The sequence below is a fragment of the Typopeltis vanoorti genome, chromosome 12, assembly GCF_054136105.1.
Source record: "Typopeltis vanoorti isolate ZY-2024b chromosome 12, IOZ_Tvanoo_1.0, whole genome shotgun sequence".
NCBI lineage: Eukaryota > Metazoa > Arthropoda > Arachnida > Uropygi > Thelyphonidae > Typopeltis > Typopeltis vanoorti.
Genome location: NC_143560.1, coordinates 61188002 through 61206350, shown reverse-complemented (window position 1 = coordinate 61206350; position 18349 = coordinate 61188002). Strand labels below are relative to the sequence as shown.

General features: G+C 33.0%; 1 protein-coding gene across 1 annotated transcript in view; it reads left to right on the top strand.

Moving 5' to 3' along the window:
- The window catches only part of jbug (filamin-type immunoglobulin domains fbug), an 879391-nt gene that overhangs the window by 689835 nt on the left and 171207 nt on the right, over window positions 1-18349 (top strand). The window contains exons 38-39 of the mRNA XM_090401914.1: window positions 1538-1690; window positions 15963-16046. Coding sequence (XP_090258040.1) covers window positions 1538-1690; window positions 15963-16046 — 237 coding nt within the window. The remainder of the gene's footprint in view (window positions 1-1537; window positions 1691-15962; window positions 16047-18349) is intronic.

The window sequence follows — 18349 nt, the reverse complement described above, 5'->3', positions numbered from 1 at the left end:
ATCATACACTCAGTGGGGAGACGTCCAAACTGTCTCTCTGAGAGTCTTTATTTCCATATTCTTTTGCATAATTGATGACTTTTAACTTGAATTTGAAGAATATGAGAATTGTTTTTTATTTTCAAACGTTTTTATGGGCTAGTGCTCAAAATATTGTTAATGCATTAATTTATCCTGCACAAGTTGCAGATGTGTGAATGCTTTCAGAGTTCTGATTGGTTTATTCACAATCAGCCTTTGATGACTTCATTCGACAGAGTTAACAATGGCTAGTGATTGACGGAAACCTGTTCATGGAGACAAGGTACTAGCAGTTTTGCCACGGCAACCGCTGGTCTCTCAACCGGTTACCCCCCATGTATAAGATGATCCCCAATTTTTGGTATCTCTGGTAGCAACCAAAGATCAGGAGGTGCAAGGAATGATGTCAAAGACATGCATCATCAAGTCAGCACAACGAGTGCAAGTCAAGTAATTATTAGGAGGACCAACTACGGAACAGATCGGAAGGAGAAAAGATCACATGACAGGAAGAAATGGAATTTATATACCTACTAAGAGATAATTACAGGCAGTTCCCAATTTGTGTAAATTTGGATTTATGCAAATTATCCTGAAAGGGCTATGAAAAAAATTCAAATTATAAAGTTTTTCTTACCACTTGTATGTTATTCACAAGTCACCTAATAGTAGCTGTCTGCAAGGCAGTGCATACCTGCTCTGTGTTTGTATTCATATACTTTTGAATTTTTAGTTTGTGTGTGTGTGTGTGCAGGAGTGAAATATGAACATGCCTAGAAAAAGGAATGGAAGTGAGAAAAGTAAGCCCATGCATAAACACACCAAAATTGATCTAGAGATGAAAATGAAAATTCTGAAGGTGGACAAGTAGGAGGATGGATCCTAATGCCTTATGGTCATAAAAGTTTAGAGAGAAATAGATTTTGCTTTTTGCCTTTAATCGCACTTTATAGAGAGAAGAAAGAAGCCACTGTCCAGTCATCTCTTGATAATTTTCTATGGTAAACTGAATAGCCAAATTAAATATTTTCTTTTCTGTTTTCCTCATGCTATTTATACTTGATTATGTTATTACTTTCCATTAATAATTACATACTGAAATCTAATTTATATGTGCATCCTGTGAATGAAACTAACAAAATAACTTTTAAATTATTTAAAAATTTAAACTTTAAATTTTACATATTTTGATTTTAAGTTGAATTTAACTCCCTCAACCAATCATCACACACACTATGCTTATGGTATGTGATGATTGGTTGAGGGAGTTAAATTCAACTTAAAATCAAAATATGTAAAATTTATGGAATGTACCGCTTATATATATATATCGAGAACCTGTACTTTAAACTTTATGCAATGGACAGGACTCTAGATTTTTTTTTTTTTTTTTTTGTCATTAATACAATAAGTATGTTTGGCTTTTGTGCTATTTTCATGAATATATTTACTCGTATAAAGCAAAGAATGAATTTCAAAATAAGATTCTAATAAGTATACCTGTTCTTTTTTTTAGGTTGTCCTCAGATAGTTGATATAAGAGATCCGAGTCATTCTATTATTGCACATGGCTCAGGATTGAAATCTGCTTCTGTTGGAAAGGTTGCTAACTTTCTCTTAGAAACAGGGGGATTTGGAGAAGCCAAAGATTTTGATATTATTGTCATAGGTAACTTTTTTCTGTTTTGATTGAAACTAGTACTTAATTGTTTATAAAAAAAGTTTCCCCATGTTATATGTTAATTCCTTTCATTTCATTGCATTTCATATCATTGCCATCTCACTAAGAGATATATGCTTCCATAGGGAAAGATAATGGATTTCATCCTTTGAATCCAAAAACTCTCTATGAAGTATGTATATAACATCAAAATGAAGGAGGATGGTTCACCAGTTTATCATTTCCATTTCAGTAGATTTGTAGGATTAATTAATGTAATGCACCATATCCAAGGTCTGTGTGCATAGTAAATGATTGTGAAAGATTATTTATGAGGAAGAATCAGATTTGACCTGATTTCTTCATTGTTCAGATATGAAAGCTAAAAAATGAAATGCTCATATATGGAGGATATAAAAGTTTTGCCATAGTTACGTGCACAATTGATTGAAAAAGTTGTGAAAATTGAATTCCAGAGGACTAGTGAAGAGTTGTCTTTGTACCCATCTGTTAAAAGGGAAATAAGACAATGTGAGAATTACAGAGGAATTTCTCTTCTACTGAATATTTCAGGTAAGATTTATGCAAAATATTCTAGAAGAGATTAAGGAGCATTGTGAAAGAGAAACTTTGAAGGGACAAAATTCCAAGAATTATTTTATTGGTTCTGTTATTAGTTCTACATTTCTATACTAGTTTTGTATACTTATTTTTTATTTTTTTGGTGCATGACAAAAGACCTTTACTGTTTCAATGATGAAATGAAGTTGGTGGTTGAAAAATGGTTTAACAATGGGCATGTGATGGCATATGTGCTTGACCAGAATCATATTACAAAACATAATGGGCATCATATCCAAGGTATGCATGAGGCTCCTAATGAACAGAGACCAGACTTCATGTAAAGTGATGCCTTGGTTTTCATTGCATTGAGTAGGGTGGGCCTTTCTTAATCTTTGTTGAAAGTTCTGATAAAGCAGTTATGGTCTGTGTATGGTATTTCTATTATCTCCCAAAATACAGGATGACCTACATTGGTTGTATAATGAGCTAATCTGAATTTATGTTTTCTTTTCTTTTTTTCATATTTAACATGTTCTGACTCTCTGGATCATCCTGTTTGTCTTATGTAACATATGTTTTTTTTTTTTTTTTTTTTTTTTTTTTAATAGGTGGATAGTATTGTGGAAGTATTTCAAAAATTTTGTCTGCTACATGTTAGATATAAGGAAGGATTACAGCACCTTTGTATTCTTGTTTATTTGTTATCTGTGATCTTGTTGGCCACATTGTACTTGCTAATTTTGAGATAGGACGCGTGTGCGTGCGTGCGAGTGAGTGAGTGAGAGGTACTAAGTTTTTTTGTTTTTTTTATTACTCTTCTCTATTGTGCTAGATGTGTGTGTACTCTCTCATATGGCTCAGTCAAAGAAATTGAAAAAAATTTAAAGCCCTTAAATTGGTAAATTCTCCAAATAAAGAAAATTTGGAGAATAAAGAAACAAATATTACTGAAATTATGTGATTAAATTGCCTTCTCTCACCTTTTAGTGAAGAGGCCACAGCATCCTGTGGTGCAGTTAGAACTTTGTTAGCATCTCAAGTAGGTAAACTCCCCTGATTATATCTATAAGCCTAGCCATATTGCTAGGAGAACTGTTCTATCATCTGTCATTTAAGTGGAATCTAATCTGTTAACAAGCTGCTACTGTAGCTCTGATGACATTATAGATTTCAATATGGCCGTAGTGAAATCCTCATTAGGGGAAGCAGTACTAGCTTGAGGCTGAACACAACAAACAAAAAAATTCCTGCCAGACTACCCCATGTGGCCAGCTATTTTTCATGCATGGGAGAATTTTTACAGCACTTGACAGACACCATAAAATTCTTTGGTTTGTGGATAAAAAAAAAGCTCTAGAGATTGCAGTAGATATTACCATACACTACTAAACACTGTTCCACCATGGCAGCCATGCCTTTTCTTTCAGCAAGTTGCTGAACATTTTCACCTCTCCTGTTTTCAGCAGCTCTTTGAAGCTCACAGAACTCAATTATCTGATTTTGTGTTTGTTTACATGGATGGTTCAAAATTGAAGGAGCTAGGGAGATTTCCAAACAGTATTATATCTGCACAAATCCTGTTAGACTCTAACAACTTTACAGCAGAGCTCTATGCGATAAAGCTTGCACTACAATACATCAGATTGTTTCTATCAAAGGTGCATAATATATTCAGACTCACAAAGTTCTCTACAGACAAAAAGTCTAGAGCTACAGACTTATCTAGTGCTCATTCAAATCCAATACCTCTCTCTCTCTCTCTCTCTCTCTCTCTGTGTTATGGAAGCTACACTTAGATGATTGCTTCTGTTGAATTCCAAGCCATAATGGGATTTAAGGAAAATGAGGCTGCAGATACTGCAGCTAGGTCAGCTCATTTCTCAAACATCCACCATTTGCCTGTTCCGTGCACTGACTACAGGCAGATTATCAGACAAAAACTGCTATCCCAGTGGCAGTCATTATGCAATAGAGAGACATAAGCTCTGCCAAATTAAACCTGAAATTAAATTATTGCAGTCTAGTCTGTGCAGGGTTCAAAGAAAAGAAGTTTACTCTCTCGGCTCTTCATATTGTTGGATCCTATTTCGTCTTAACCTATACTTTGGATCCATCAATTTGTCACTACGATGTTCTTAAACTAAAAAAAAATAAGTGTTTAGTTGATTTTTAATCCAAAGCTCATTAGGCATATTTCCTTTTTAAAAAAATCACAGGAGAACTGATATCTTTCTAAGAAATTTGTTCCCAATATGATGTGGGAGCTTATGTTAGTGGTTGAGGGGATGATAAGTAACTCTTGCCAGACACTTAGCTTAAATTCTGGTAGGTAGATTCTTGCTCAAACCTTTTCATATGCTACGAAGTTTGAATCTGAAAGAGTAGTAATTCTTACAGGTTGTCTAAGTTTGGCAATATTATTCCTTAATTTATGTCTCATACCTTGGAGATAGTCCTTTCTAATAGTTGAAGCATTACATCCTGTATCAAACAAAATATTACATTTAGAACCCAGGATTTCTCCTCTAACTCTCATCATTCTTTCATTAGAAGCTTGGTGTTTCTGAATTCTATTATTTCTTCTGTGGGATATGCACCCAAACTTTGAATCCCAGTTTTTGATAGAGTAATCTTTCTTGTTAAAATAACAATTTCTAGCAAGATGTCCAATTTTGTGGCACCTGAAGCATTTAGGAGGATCTCTAAGGCTAGTGAGATATTCCTTCCTTTCTTGAGATTGAGAGTTATTAGGTACTTGTTGACCAAAACCCTCTAGTTTTTGTATCACCCTATCCAGATTTGTTAATATGGGCAGATTTTGTCTTTGTACTTCTTGTTCTATCATCTTGTTGATCCCATCTGATGAGAGGTTGTTATTCTCATGAGATTTCAAGGTAATAGATGCAAGCTGTGTCGCCACCTGATCGAGACGATCCATTACTGGTTGCTGCAATGTGTTCACTTCATGGTGAACTAGAGCTTTCATTTCTTCCATTAATTTCATTCTGTCAGATTGATTTTCACTGTTTGACATTTGATTAAAATTTATAGGATATTCCCCAATATCCTTCCTTCCTTTTTCCTTTTTATTCTCCTTCTCAGTCTTGTTAATGACAGAGGAACAATTATCCTTTTCTAAGATATTTATATGGCTTATATTGGATGAGGGAGAGAAATTCCCTATCATCTGCTCTTTTTCCTTTACAGCTTTAAAACACTCTTCCGATGTGGAAATTTTTCTTTTATAGGCTGTTTCTCTCAATTCTGTTCTAACACCTTGGCAGAATTGCTGGAACACAGCCCATTCTAAATGAGGTTTATCTTCACTTGCGACATTTAAGCTATTAGATAAAGTTAATAACCAATTGTAAAAACCAGACACAGTTTCTCTATCCTTTCGTGAAACTCTCTGTAGCCTTCCATAAGTTTGGGCCAATACTTCTTAACCTTGAGAACTGAGAAATAAGGTTGTCCTTAAATATTTGATAATCTAATATATCCTTGAGAATTGGAGATGAGTTAAAATATGTTCTAGCCTTTCCTATTAATTTACTTCTGAGTAAAATTAACACTTGAAAATCTGTCCAATTTGCCATTTCTCTAAGTTTTTCAACATAAGTAAAAAAAACAGTACATTATCTGATTCTTCACCTGAAAACTGAGGGAAAACTTGTTGTGTGTTCACTGTACGAAAAAATTCACCATCTTCCATTTTAGAACTAGATGAAACAGCCATATTAATCCATTAACAACAATTTAAAAAAAAAAAAATCTGAATCCTAAAACAACTTCTATGTTTGCCTGATTCTAATTTACAACCAATTCATTTGTTTCATTAATCTATTTTTAAGTTCTTGGATCAGATTTTCCTTTTTTTTTTTTTTTTTTTTTTTTAATACTATAACAAAATCTAATACTCAATATCACAACCTATTGTTAAATTGTGAATGAAGCTATGTTATGTAATTTATTTTTTTTCATTCACATTTAACATTGTTTATTATATATTAATCATGGCTTATATAAAATTATTTATTATTCCTTAATTAAGAATTACTAATTAAATATTTATTTAAAACCTGACCTATTATTAATTTATAAAATAATAAAATGTATAGAATTTTGTATAACCAAATATATATGATGTAACGTAAAGTGTTATTTTATATTTAACTGTATACGTAATCAAAAAGTTGAAGAAGTAGCTTAAATATTTTGTTGTTCTTATTTGTGAAATATTTGATGTTATGTAATCACTGTAGTAGTAGTAAAAGAGCATACATTACATTAGCGAAATGTTTACGCTTAGTCTGTTGTCATGGAGACGCACGCGTAAACAACCACGAGTGGAGTAGAGCATGGCGTTCGAACGTAAGGTGGGAGTGAAGGTCATAGATAGAGAGAGGGAGAGAAGAATTATTATTAAGCGAGGGAGGAGAGAGTTTTGCGGAACCAAGATTATAGAATCCATAGGGCAGAAATTTATGAAAATAGTGTTCGGAAGTGAACCAATAAGTAGTGAATCATAAAGTTTAATATTATAAGTGAAATTGGCTGTTGTAATGAAGAAAGGTTAATGCCGTAATCAGATAAAAGGAAACTGGACAGTCAATGCGAGAATTCTGATTAGTTCCAGTCAATCTGGATTACGAATAAATTCTATGTTGCCCTAGGAAAAGATTATATTGATTACTTGGAGAAAAGTGAACAAGAGAAGATATCAGTACCTAATTACTGTTGTTTGGAATAGTGAAGTGCGACTAACAGTAGTACAGTTAAAACTGTGGAGATTTTTGTTATGTGTGTTCCGCTAACGTTGATTAAGTCAATTCATAAGTGCTCTCTCAATAATTTGATGTGTTGAAGAATTTGTCTGGTAAGAGTAGTTGTATAAGTTTGTCTATTCTAGCATTAACTGTGATATATCTCCGATGCTCAAGGACCGGAATTTATTTGTTTGGAATATTGCTTACATAGAGTATTGCCTGCTGTGAATATAAACATTGAGCTGATAGATTTGTGAAGACTGATTAAATGTGAAATTGTTATATTAACTTGAAATAAGAAGAATTGTGTTTTTGAGACTGTGAATTGTATATGAAAGTTAGAACGTTGAATTGGAATGAGTGACCTAAGAAGTTGTATTAAGTTAATTGTATAGTTCCATTTTTAAATAGAGTTTTGTATTCGTTAACCATATCATATATTAAATGTTTTATTTTGTTGATCTAATTATTGTGTTTGCCTGAATTCCTTTTTATTGCACCGTTCATAAATATTCGAATCTTGCAGGAACCCCAAGTAAAAATGATAATAAATAATTCGGCCTAATGAGATGACTGCTAACCTAATTTAGAATTGATCCTACTATTTATATAGACTAATCTAAGAATAGGGTGGCGCAGTATAAATATAAATTTCCCTACTTTTGGATAGGTGATCACTTCGCAATTGGTTATTTTAATTATAAAAGTGACTTGAAACTACATAGAATTAGAACACACAGAAAAAGAGTCGTCGCGACAAATGGCGCAGTCGGCAGGATGTGATTTAATAGGTAGGAATTAAAATTAACAACTATAAGATAAGAAATTGAATTTAAGTTTAGTGATAATAATCGTAGAATTACTCCCTGAAATTTTAGAAAGTGAAATAATTAAATCACAGTGAACTGGTTATAATTTGGACTCAGGCAAAGATAAAGGTTAATTTTAAAGTAAAAAGATTGAATTAATTGAGATAGTAATTTATTGATCACTATGGCTGTCACATCAAGCTCTGAAATGAATGACAGTGAATTCTTTCATACGGTAAACCCGCAACAGGTTTTTCCCCAATATTCAGGTGAAGAATCAGATGATGTACTATTTTTCTTTACCTATGTTGAAAAACTTAGAGAAATTGCAGGTTGGACTGATTTTCAATTGCTAGTTCTGATTAGAAGCAAATTAGTAGGTAAAGCAAAAACATTTTTGCATTCTTCTCCAATACTTCGAGAAACCTTTGAGTATTCCAAATTTAAAGAAACTTTATTGTCTCAATTTTGTAAACTTAGAAGTGTAGGTCCTAACTTATGGAAATTGCAGAAAATTGTTCAAAAGGATAAAGAAACTGTTACTGATTTTCACAATCGGTTATTAACATTGGCCAACAGTTTGAATGTTACTGGTGAAGATAAACCTCACTTAGATTGGGCTGTGTTCCAACAATTTAGACAAGGTGTTAGGCAAGAATTGCGAGAAACAGCCTACAAGAAGAAAATTTCTACTTTAGAAGAGTGTCTCAAAAGTGTTAAGGAAAAAGAACAAATATTAGGAGACCTTTATCCCTCAAACAATGCAAGACTTGTGAATATTGTGAATAAGACTGATAGTTCATTCAACCAATCAGAAATAGAAAAGAAGAGTAAAGTTGAAAAAGGAAAAGCGAAGAATACTGGAGAAAATTCAAGTAGTGTAAACTACATGACAGAGAGTAAAGAGCAAATGGACAAGAAACTGATGACAGAAGTAAAATCCCTAATTCACCAGGAGGTGAATAAGTTAAATCAGCCAATAATGGATAGTCTTAATGAAGTTGTGAGACAGTTATCAGCTATTACTTTGAGTTCTCAAGAAAATCAAAACCCCACTACAAATAAAATTGATGAGATGATCAAGCATGAGGTTGAAAAACAAAGTCAACCTATTTTAAGTAGCCTAGATGAGGTAATCCGAGGATTAAATGATGTTAGACAACAAATGTCTGCTATCCCTCAATCCAAGACAGAGACAAAGCAAAGAAATCCTCTTAGGTGTTACAATTGCAACAAAGTTGGACATTATGCCAGGAACTGTTTCCATAACAAGGATAACTACTATAACAACAGATGGAATTCAAAATTTGGATACAAACCCCACAGAAGAAATAATAGAATTCAGAAACACCAGGCACCTAATGATAGAATGATGACAGTTAGAGGAGAAATCCTAGGTTCTGAGTGTAGTATTTTATTAGATACTGGATGTAATGCTTCAACTATTAGAAAGGACTATCTCCAAAGTATAAGATATAAGTTAAGGAATAGTATTGCCAAACTTAGACAACCTGTAAAAATTACTACTCTTTCAAATCCAAACTTCGTAGCGTATGAAAAGGTTCGAGCTAGAATATACCTACCAGAATTTGGACTGTATGTGTGGCAAGACCTACTTGTTGTCCCCACTACTTCCAATCTAGATTCTCACATTATCTTGGGAACAAACTTCCTAGCAAGATATCAATTTTCTTGTAACTTTTCTAAGAAGGAAATAACCCTGATGAACAAATAGAGATATATCAGAAGAAATGAAATTCATGATTGTGATAAGACTAGGTATCAAACAAAACGATTTAGATTGCCACTTGAATCAGGACCATCTACTGAAGAAAAATCAGCTGTGAATCAATCATCTAATAGAGATAGTGATGATAACTCTCATGTACACATTCAATCTGATACTCCTCTTCTTACTGATGAACAAAAAGTAGTAGTGACAAAGCCCAAATCAGAAGTTACCACTGATAGTAAACTAAAGGTTGAAGTCAATTTTGGTAAAATGTCTAATCTATATTGTAGAACAAACCACAGAGTTGTGAGACAACAAAAACCTAATTCTAATAATGGAAAATGTGAATTTAATTCAAAAGAGAGAATCCTACACTACAAACTTAGAAGACATGCAGAATTTGATAGTAATAAGAGAATTGATGATAATGTGAGAGAGAATAAAGGCACAAAACATAATAAGGAACCAAGTTTCAGTAAAACTAGGTATTACTTGAGAAATCGAAAAGGAAATATGTAATCCAGTTTTTTTTTTAAAGGAGCCTAGTGTAAAAAGAAAAATTTTTCTTATAATAAAAATTTTTCAAAGAAAGGGTGAGCCTATGTTAAATTGTGAATGAAGCTATGTTATGTAATTTATTTTTTTTCATTCACATTTAACATTGTGTATTATATATTAATCATGGCTTATATAAAATTATTTATTATTCCTTAATTAAGAATTACTAATTAAATATTTATTTAAAACCTGACCTATTATTAATTTATAAAATAATAAAATGTATAGAATTTTGTATAACCAAATATATATGATGTAACGTAAAGTGTTATTTTATATTTAACTGTATACGTAATCAAAAAGTTGAAGAAGTAGCTTAAATATTTTGTTGTTCTTATTTGTGAAATATTTGATGTTATGTAATCACTGTAGTAGTAGTAAAAGAGCATACATTACATTAGCGAAATGTTTACGCTTAGTCTGTTGTCATGGAGACGCACGCGTAAACAACCACGAGTGGAGTAGAGCATGGCGTTCGAACGTAAGGTGGGAGTGAAGGTCATAGATAGAGAGAGGGAGAGAAGAATTATTATTAAGCGAGGGAGGAGAGAGTTTTGCGGAACCAAGATTATAGAATCCATAGGGCAGAAATTTATGAAAATAGTGTTCGGAAGTGAACCAATAAGTAGTGAATCATAAAGTTTAATATTATAAGTGAAATCGGCTGTTGTAATGAAGAAAGGTTAATGCCGTAATCAGATAAAAGGAAACTGGACAGTCAATGCGAGAATTCTGATTAGTTCCAGTCAATCTGGATTACGAATAAATTCTATGTTGCCCTAGGAAAAGATTATATTGATTACTTGGAGAAAAGTGAACAAGAGAAGATATCAGTACCTAATTACTGTTGTTTGGAATAGTGAAGTGCGACTAACAGTAGTACAGTTAAAACTGTGGAGATTTTTGTTATGTGTGTTCCGCTAACGTTGATTAAGTCAATTCATAAGTGCTCTCTCAATAATTTGATGTGTTGAAGAATTTGTCTGGTAAGAGTAGTTGTATAAGTTTGTCTATTCTAGCATTAACTGTGATATATCTCCGATGCTCAAGGACCGGAATTTATTTGTTTGGAATATTGCTTACATAGAGTATTGCCTGCTGTGAATATAAACATTGAGCTGATAGATTTGTGAAGACTGATTAAATGTGAAATTGTTATATTAACTTGAAATAAGAAGAATTGTGTTTTTGAGACTGTGAATTGTATATGAAAGTTAGAACGTTGAATTGGAATGAGTGACCTAAGAAGTTGTATTAAGTTAATTGTATAGTTCCATTTTTAAATAGAGTTTTGTATTCGTTAACCATATCATATATTAAATGTTTTATTTTGTTGATCTAATTATTGTGTTTGCCTGAATTCCTTTTTATTGCACCGTTCATAAATATTCGAATCTTGCAGGAACCCCAAGTAAAAATGATAATAAATAATTCGGCCTAATGAGATGACTGCTAACCTAATTTAGAATTGATCCTACTATTTATATAGACTAATCTAAGAATAGGGTGGCGCAGTATAAATATAAATTTCCCTACTTTTGGATAGGTGATCACTTCGCAATTGGTTATTTTAATTATAAAAGTGACTTGAAACTAGATAGAATTAGAACACACAGAAAAAGAGTCGTCGCGACACTATGATAGTGAATTCAAATCCTACTGGCTGCACCATTTTGTTGGATCCTATTTCGTCTTAACCTATACTTTGGATCCGTCAATTTGTCACTACGATGTTCTTAAACAAAACAAATAAGTTGCTAGTTGATTTTTAATCCAAATATAGAGAAAATTTATATTTATTGACTGCACTACTCTATATCTAAATTAGTCCAAGAATTAAAGTAAAACCAACTCTTAACTATTTCCCTTTTATGTGTTGTTATTATGTATACAGGCCAAGTTTATTTAACTTATTTAATTCACCCGCTTTGGTTCGATTATTTTATGAACAGTGCAGTAAAAGAGATTCAGGCAAAGTACAACTTTAGATCAACAAAACAAACATTTAATATAGGCTTACAAATTATACACTTTAGTTTAAGTCACTGAATAAGGTATTACAAACATTTTAGCTTATCTGGTAATATAGTCATATAATTTCAGGCAATGGTTAATCTGTTGTCTGAAATACAGCTTTCACAAAATTCAATTAACTATTTGAAAAAGTTCAATGTCATAAGTCCCTTAGTAACCAACTACATTAATATCTTATAGTTACTTAAGTTTCAAATATAATATAAGGGCGGCAATGCTTCTTCACAAGTATACACTCTTAAATCCACACTCCAGCTATTCTCTGCAAAAGTTACTGTTAATGTAGGGATATTTTAGGAAGAAACACACACATATCTCCGCATAGGAGTAACAAAGTTGGTTAATTCTTACCGGTAAATTTTCTTGTTCATCTACTTATATATGGACACCTTTTATAACTGTAATCACTTAAATCAATTAACAGTGCTCATTAAAAACAAATCCTCATAGTAATAACTGAATAAATTAATGGTCGCAATTCACATAGTTAAAGGTTCTTGCTTGGAGCAAAACGCTTGTACTATCTTTGCCATCACTTGACCAATTCAGTATTCTACCAATAACTCATGAACTAAGGTAACACGCAGTAATTCTTTAACTTGAAGTTTTTATGCACAGTTGCCTATTCTTCCAGCATTTAATTAATCTTTTAGGCACCATATCTCTTAGCACAGCTATCGTTTAAAATTAACCCTGCTGCCTCTACTTATTCTCTTAGTTATTCCGTGCTATTCTTCAAGTTTCTGTGTGTCCCTGAAAGGTCGGTCCTGAATCAAAATCCCAACAAAATTATCGCTAGTCATCCAGTTGCTACTTTGCTATCTTCCGTTGCTTTATTTGTTGTTCTGCAACTTATTAGCTAACTCGCTCCTCGACTAGTAGACCTTAGCGAGCTACTTGACTGACTTGCCAACCCGCTGTTATTTCTCTACTCGCTATTATCTCACTCTGATTCCCCCCGAATGAATCGTTTTCTCTGTTCTTCGCTTATATATCCCTTCTTCCCTGAAATTATTCTCGTGTTCTCTTCTACTCAAATCCTTTCCAGCCCTTCAATCCGATCTGCCAGGCTCTGTTTTAAACTTGCGCTCGCTATCTTACATACGTCTCCATGACAACTAAAACAAAATATAATAAAACTGAGGCATTGCACAACGGTATACCTCTACATACAGGAACAAATAAGGAATATTTACATTTCAATTAATATGCAGTTAAAATGTTGAATACAAATTCTTATAATATTAACATAGCAATAAATAAAATAAATAATATTTTAATACAGAGTCTTTTCACTATTATTATATATCCTTGATTAATTAATTAATTATTAATAGAACTTAAAGGTAGTTACATGAGTATTAATTTATAAACAAGTGATTTACATTAAATAATAATTACAAGTCTAGCTTATGTGATGGAAGATCATGTTGGATTCTGAAGTAAATATTAATTACTCAAATCTCTATATATTCAGAATCCAACAATATGTCATAGTCATCTCATCCACTTCTTCCTTCTGTAGGGTGATAACATGCCTCTGTACAAGTTTTGTAATGCTGGACTCACCATTCTTCATATTTTAATTGACTGTTCTCATTTCATGAATGAACACAATTATTATTTTAGCCATATTCATAATCCATCTGAGCCCTTATAGATTCAGGTAGATTTTATCAAACTCAACAGATGTTTCTGTTTGTTTTTGTTTTGGTTTAAAATTTTGAAGGACAATTAATATGTTTTACCTTATATAGATTGTTTACACTAGTTTTATTTATATAGTGTTATTTCTTGTATATACCCTTTTAATACATTTTTTTAAATTTATGTTTTATGAACTTTTTATACTTTTTCGCTGGTTGTTTTACAACTACTTTTTATCCATTTTTATATATTTGTTTTTGTACTTCTTTTTTTCTTTTTTTTTTTTGGAATGCATTTATATTCGTTTTTATCTATATCTGTTTATTTCATATTTTACTATTTTTTTAACTTGTAGACTATGATCATTTACTGGTGCAATATGACCATGGCTGTCCTTGCACCATAAAACAACAAACCAAAGCAAACTAAAATGTTAGTCATAAAGAAGAAATCAGGCCAACTGCAATGTACTCTGCTTTACGTAACTACAGGGAAGAAGACACTGAAAATGGATACTGTCAGATAAAGCCAGTAATATGGCTTATGAAGATGATGTCTCAAAGCCATCAGAATGAACTTGATCCACTGATGACTATAAAACCATAAATAAACTGCTAATAATATCTACTTGGAACATTATACCAAATTGAGAAATTTGAGAATTTAATGAAAGAGATGCTATATATGAATATAGGCATAATGGAAGTTAGTGAGATTTCCTGTCCACCTTTTTCCAAGATGGACAGGAAACCATCCTTTCATCTTGGAAAAATTAAAAGGATAAATTTACCTTTATCTATTCAGAAAGCGAAGAACACGCAAGAGGTATTGGACATTATGGACAATTTGAATATCTTCTTGTTTTTTACTGATGTTTTGCTTAAAGACATTTTGAAATTAATCCAGGCTAAATTGCCTTTCAGTATCTCAGCCCTTTTTCAGTTTACTATGAATTCTGGTTATTTTGCTTAACAAGGTAAACTTTACTAACATGTGGAAGGTTGTGCTTCTAACCCCCCCCCCACACACACACAACTCTAATGTGAAAACATTTGAAAAGAATTTTCTAAACTTTCCACACAAACCCACCATTTAGCCTGTTGGGTTTTCACTATGCACAGGAAATCCATGTACACTCATACATGCAAATAGATTCCTCTACGAACATCCTTATGATAGTGTGGCATTTTAAATCTTGCCAGCAGGACAAAAATTAAGATTACATGCTGTGATAATGCCCTCACTACATAAACCATATAATTCTAATCCCTTCTACACAAACACCTTCTTCCTGCTTGCTTCCCTTCCTACAAGCTTAGACTGCAGCACCATCTTAATTATCCCATATTTCTGTGGAACTTATTTGATATATCTGCAAAAAGAGGACTTTAGTATTATTATTGTTACCTTCACCTTCAGATTGTATAAAACAATTGAATTCTTGTATTTGCTTGTACCATTATAATTGCTTAGGTCTCATTGGCCATGTTATATACCTGTCACTAGCATTCATTTGAAAAAAAAGTCATGTTACTTCATAGAAGTAAGTATAAATATAAAAGACTCTTTCTTGAATTTGCCATTGCTTTAAAGAATTCTCTTTATAAATTTGGATGCATAAAATGGCAGTGACCTGCGAGACTAATCATTAGGTCCTCTGATCCTTAGAGTGCCGAATTATTCTCATTTGATTTCCTTCAGATACTCTCTGCTTTATTTTCATTTCTGTTGCTTCAATCTCACTTACTCATTAGTGCACACATGTGTATACCTGGCTCATGTATTACTTCCAGAGCCAATTTGATTTTTTGGGGGGGGGGGGGATAATAGTAGTTAGTAATAATTAAATTCTTTATTTTTTGAATATATAGCATATGTTATTTCTTTCTTGAAAATACCAACATCTGAGAATATATATTTATCTCTAGATATATACATGAGACTTTCAGCTAATGAATGAATAAAGAATTTAACTTAATCTTTATATAATATACCTGGAGGATTCTTATTAGGTATAGAATTATTTCAAACATCACTCACTGTAACTAAATTGTCTTTATTATATCAGTAACATTTAAACTTTTGATATCAGTAACTTAATCCTTTTAATAATTTTAAATTTTTATAGTAAACATCATAATGTTGAAATGGTTAACATAATTGCTTTGCAGGGCCAGATGATTCTCCTCTTCCTGTGAAATGCTACCAACAGAAAGATGGCAGCTTATTAGTAGAGTGGACTACCCACCAGGCAGGTATGATGTGTTCATAATGTGATATACATGCTGCTTATACTCAGTTCTCTGATGAACATAATTTTGTTTCTGTTTTTTATTTTCTCCCTTTTAATGATAATTTCTTTAGCTTCATATTATTCCCTGAATTTAATAGTGAGGTTCCCTCTATGTGTTCACATTTCTCAGACAGAAAAGTAACTATTGCATGCATGCAGTTTTCAGACAGTGAAAGTTAGCATGCAATAATCTTCCCGTTGTTAGTATGAGAAAGGGCATCCAGCTATAAAACTGATTCACACTTTAAGGACAATCCCAGTGAACCCATGAATAATCTGCTAGAAAGTGGAAATGTCGTTTCATGATTGCAAATGCATGTTATTTTATTATTGTTTCATTTCTGGATTTCATCATTTATAGATACTAGTAATGGATTTGTCCGCGCAGTTATCCTAGTGGCTATGCTTTTCGCAACCATATGCCTGGGGAAGGAGTGTCCTAGATTCCCGTTGGAGACATGAGGAGCTCAAGGATCTTCCTCAGCCATAGCCAAGTTAGCCAGTCTTGGGCGTGGACAGCAGGGTTTTTCCCCCTAGTTTATCTGGGATTTTTCATCCCGCAAGCAGGCAAACCAGCTCCTTGAACACACACGGATACAGTCAGAAATATATTGCCCTAGGGGATGCAGCAGAGGAGTGGCGAACTAGCTGCATTAATACGCCAGTAAACTCCTCATTAGGAGGGGATTCAACCCATCCTAGACGGATGAGGATAGGAGGAGGAATAATGGATTTGATTTTCGGTTAGTGTAATGGAGTAAATAATGGAATAAGAGTCATGCATTGGGAGCAACAGAGCATTATTTTTAACAATATAATTTAAGGAAATTACAATGTACACTATATATTAATTAAAATAACGTTTAATTAATATTTCCAATATTTTGACAAAGTAACCGCCATCAACACATAACAGAGAATAAACTGATATGTGCATGCAGGCACTACATAGGGTATCTATGACTGAAGCAGAACAACAACAGAGACAAGCCTAAAGTTCTAAATAATGCACCCTAGTGGAATGGGATGGATATACTGTTGGGTTGATGTTCTAAGGACAAGTACTTCCCATATTTTTTCACTTGGTTAGAAAGTAAATTATACTTGCCAAGAAATTATATTCTTGATTAATCCTTTTTTCCAAGTATAAGCATTTTCACGACTAGACTACTCATGTATAGAGGCTGCTGACTTCACTTCAAATGCCTCACTATAGCATAGTCCAGCGCACTTCATATGGACGTGCATGTTCAAGAAGGTACTTCATGTGCAAACTCTGTTTGTTTACACTTGGAAAAAGGATTAAATAAGAATATAATTTCTTGGCAGGTATAATAATACTTTGTAACTAAGTGATAAAAAATATTTCTGTATGTTTTGATAAGAAAATATATTGTTTAATCTTTTATCAAGTGTAAGGAAAGTTTATGCATGAAATATTTTCATGACTCTTATTCTATATAAATATTTTCATTTGGCTCCCCACCATACCGCCTTTGCTTGTTCTATTGTCTATTTCCATATTTAAACTAGCTTTGTAGCTCTATGTGGCCCTTTTCTCACAGAAGTCCTGAAATATAGCTGGCCACCACCTAGATAATCACTTCATTGTCACTCTTGCCACTGGAGGAAGATTTGACACCTCATTTATAATATCTTTTGACGAGATTATCAAATCCAAGACCCTTGAATTTCACATGCCTTATATCATGTATTGCTTAAGGTTAACATTGACCATTAAAAACTCAAGAAATTCAGTCTCTTTACTCCTGGATACTATCTTTTCATCACAATCTATATTACCATCATTAAAATCACCTTTAAGGATCTCTTTTCTTTTATTTCTTTTATTCAAAATAGCATTTACCATGCTAGTTTGCATGTACATTTCTTTGTCACTGCCTTACACATTACTGGTATTAATCCAACAGTATTTCTGGCCTGGTTGGCTGAGCTCAGCATATCCGCTCTCCAACCAGAAGGCTGCGGGTTCGAATCCTGCCATGGGCATGGATGTTTGTGATTGTGTGTGCAAATATTAGTGGTGGTGATCGGCAGTAGATGCCGTTGGTGTTGATGATGGTAGTTGCGGTTCGTTGTAATTGGTGGAGGCGGTTGTAGAGCAGGTGCCTTCCCTCGATGAGTCTTTGGACTCCCTAGAGGTGTTAGGTAATAATAATAATAATATTTCATTCTTTCTCTCAGCATACTACCTCTAAACCGCTGCCACTATTTCTCTATTGCTTCCCAACTTACATGGACACA